Here is a 3,711-nt window from a genome sequence, read left to right as displayed (position 1 = left end):
GGGCACTCGGGCTCCTCCTACCTGAACACGGTGCAGAGGTACGAGCCCATCTCGGACACGTGGCTGGACTCCGCGGGGATGATGTACTGCCGCTGCAACTTCGGCCTCACCGCGCTCTGAGGGAGGCGGGACCCGCCCGCCGCCCCGCTGCCGAGAGGGAGCCGGAGCTGCCTGGATACGATCCTGCCGCGGGCCCGGAGCTGCCAGCTGAGGAACCTGCCGAGGTTGGGATCAAAATGAGGATTTGTTTTCTTCCCATAATTGGCCTTTGTTCTTTCAGCAGCAAAGGGATGGAAAGCTGCTTCACCAGCTGGCTTTAGCTGGCCCCCTGTCCGCGGCAGTGGGGTTTAGGGAGCACTGTCCACGCCTGGGATCCGGTTGGAAACTTGTCCATCTAACCCTTTCTAGAGCTTTCCTCTCTTCCTCCTGCCTCCTCTGGAATATGAAGTTTACTGTGCTTGGGGTGAGAGCTGTGTGAGTGTGTGTGTGAGTGCAGGGTTTGCTGAGTGGTGCCTGGCTGTGGCTGCACATGGAGGAAGCGCCAGTGCTTCATGGGTTTTTTATGACCAGTAACTCAAGGGCTGCCTTGTTTCTGTATCTCAAGGTCTGTAAATAATAAATGCCATAGGATGTTGCCTGTACACTCTCCTTTGTTACCTGCTCGCTGGTAGGAGGGCTGGGAGGATCATTAGGAACTCCTTAGGGACATTTCCAGGGCAAGTTTCTTGCCTCTTCACGGCGTTTTTGGGTCTGATGGCGAGAAATTGCATTTTTAACTTTCCCTCCCGTTTTCTTTCTGTGGAGAAACGACTGCTAGATGGTCTGACTTCATCTTGCTGCGTGTTTTCGGTTGGAATGCAAGGAAAAATCCCAGCAGCAGCATTCCCAGCATGATGCACAGCAACCCCCAGAGCCCAGCCTGTCCCTCCTCCCCCCGAGCGCACTCGTGTCCGTGTTCCCTCCTTTTTTAAAGAATGTATGGTCTGCTTCCTCAGAGTGTTCCCATCTACAAATGGTGCTAAATGTGGGGTTGGCAAGGGACCTGTTCCTGGTTTCAGTGCATAAAACACATTTGGGTTGTTCCAGTTCCTTCTTTGCTCCATCCCCCGTGCCTGCGGAGCTGTCCCGGATCACACAGTGAGCTCCTCCCTGGGTACTGCAGTGGGGTTTTATTTCACATCTGTTTGTTGTTCCCATTCTCACAAACAGGGAGATCCCAGCTCGGGCTCTTCACACAGTTTTTTGCCTTTAGCACCAGTGCAGTGAGGTCAAAGCCCAGGGCTCATCCCAAACCCGGGTCCTGCTGAGGCTGAAGTCATCCCTGGGATCAACCACAGTGTCACTGTGTGACAGCCCAGAACTCGGTGAAAACTGGGGCAGAGGGATAGAACCCAACGCTGTGAATTAGAACCTTTATTTAAAATAGAATTAAAATCGAATTTTAGTTAATTTAGACTATTTGGGGTTGTCCTCTGACCACAGTTACCTTGGATTTGTGTTGCTCTCTGTCTGCCTTTTGCCAGGCCTGGTACTGAGGAGTTTTTCTGCCTCCAGAGTTCCTTTCCCTTTGTTGTAACATGTTAAATTAATGTTTGTTTCCCCTTGGTTTTCAAGCCCACATAGTATTATTTTTGACAGTGCAATAATATTTGAAATAGTTGCTTTAAAAGCCATTTCTTTATAATTCTGCTGAGCTGGGGGGTGTTGAGTGCACTGGATTTATCCTGAGTTCCTGTGGAGCTGCTTGCAGCCAGGGAAGCAGTGCTGGTCCTGTTCTTCCATCCTGGACACTCAGATTGAACTGGTCAAGGAGAGTGTTTGACCATAAAACATTGCTCATAAATAACAGGTTTTTGCAGAGACTATAAAATCCTTCAGGTCTGCTTCAGATTTGGTAGAATTAAGCAGGACTTTAAATGTATATAAGGTAAACTGCATTGAAAACGCTGAAATTGTTGATTTAACCCACTAAGGATTCCAGTTATAGCAATAATAACCTGATTTAGTTATTCCAGGGCATCTCTTGGTAGGACACGAGGAGCTGCATGGCTGTATTTGCATGTTTTTATGTGGAGAGGAGAAGAAATCATGGAATCATGGAATGGTTTGGGTTGGAGGGACCTCAAAGCCCATCCAGTGCCACCCCTGCCATGGGCAGGGACACCTTCCACTGGCCCAGGTTGCTCCAAACACTTGGACACTTCCAGGGATGGACCAGAATAAGAAATCCATGGGTCAGGTGGTTGTTTGTATAAACATCTTTCAATGGCAGCATTCAAAGCACTTAAAGCTGCCAAATGTTTTATTCTCATTCCCCAGGCAGTGGGACTGTTAAATCCCAGAGTGGTTTGGGTTGGAAGGGACCTTAAAGCCCATCTCATCCCACCTTCTGCCACGGGCAGTTCTTAGGGAATCATGTCCCTTAAAATCATGCCATCCCCATTTCCCATCCAGGTGCTGCTTGTCCTGTCCCTGAAGTGCTTTGGGTAGAGGAGGATCAGACACAACAATCAGTGTAAATCTGCTTATAAAGATCAATAATCTCATGGGAATGTCTGTCTGCAGGTTAAAAATTAAGGACCTTCAACTAAGATGTCAAAACAACTCCAAATTATCATCCAGTTCCAGTTCTGACTCTCTCCATTTATCTGTGAAGCACTTTACAACGGGTTGCAGTGAGTTTATACGTGCACAAACAGCTCCTGAACTTCTGCTTTTGTTAAGATACTCATCTTTAAGCTGCTTGACAGTCTCTCTTCCTAGGAATGCTTTCCTTTCAGGAAACCTAGTTGGAATTTCTTGAGGGGTAAATGTGTCCAGTCCACATTCCAGACAGGTTTTTTCTGGGGGGGTAGCTTGTTATTTCCATGAAGTTCCCATCTGTAAGTCCCCATCCACTGTATGAAACAATGCAAAACGCCCCAACTTGCCTTAAATTATTCCTCTTGACCTGAAATGCAGAGAACTGGATGATAATTCCTACTTTTTTGCCTTATGAGCTGTGCTGTATTTTAAACCCAAGGATTTTTAGCAGGATTTAATAACTGTACAGAGAATAATGTACCAAATGGGACTCAGACTCCTTTGCCCTGGAGTCAGAGCTGATCCCTGTGGTTTGTGCCCGTGGAGTGGTTTTACCTGTGCATCTCTTTTCTTTTTCTTCAGCAGCAACGTCCCGAGTTTGTTCTTGTTTACAAAAGTGGCATTTGAGTCCCACAGGAAAAGAACTGTGAGGTGTTTTGGGGTCTTTGGTAGTTCCCAAGGTGTTGCTCTTGTGCTCTGTAAGTATTTGTTGTAACTATTTCATTCAATGTGAAACCATTTAGTAAATAAACCTGGGGAAAAACTCACTTGTCTGATGGTTGGTCGTGGAGCTCCCACCTCCATCCCTGCCACACTTCCATGCTTCCTGGCCCTTCTCCCCACTGTTTTTCCAGGCAGTTTGTGAGCAAATATCTTTTTTTGTTTGTTTTTTTTTTACCCACACACTGCTTTCATTTACTATTAATGCACTTCCACAAGCTCCAGCACACACAGGATCAGAGCACACTGACTGTAAGGTGGATTATTGCTCTACAGAATGAGACATTCCCATGCTGAGGAAAGGTTGGGAGAGCTGGGATTGTCCAGCCTGGAGAGAGGCTTCAAGGTTCCTGACTGTGGCCTTCCAGGTACTGAAGGAGCTACAGCAAAGGTGGAGAGAGACTGTTT

General features: G+C 47.3%; 1 protein-coding gene across 1 annotated transcript in view; it reads left to right on the top strand.

Moving 5' to 3' along the window:
* Nucleotides 1–3,350, top strand: part of KLHL28 (kelch like family member 28) — a 14,359-nt gene extending 11,009 nt beyond the window's left edge. The window contains exon 5 of the mRNA XM_029965278.1: nucleotides 1–3,350. This exon is cut by the window's left edge and continues 4 nt beyond it. Within this exon, the coding sequence (XP_029821138.1) occupies nucleotides 1–120 (120 nt within the window). The 3' untranslated portion in view covers nucleotides 121–3,350.
* The last annotated feature ends 361 nt before the right edge of the window (nucleotides 3,351–3,711 follow it).

This window comes from Manacus vitellinus, unplaced genomic scaffold, assembly GCF_001715985.3.
Source record: "Manacus vitellinus isolate BGI_N305 unplaced genomic scaffold, ASM171598v3 scaffold_94_pilon, whole genome shotgun sequence".
NCBI lineage: Eukaryota > Metazoa > Chordata > Aves > Passeriformes > Pipridae > Manacus > Manacus vitellinus.
This window is presented reverse-complemented; position numbering and strand designations above follow the sequence as displayed.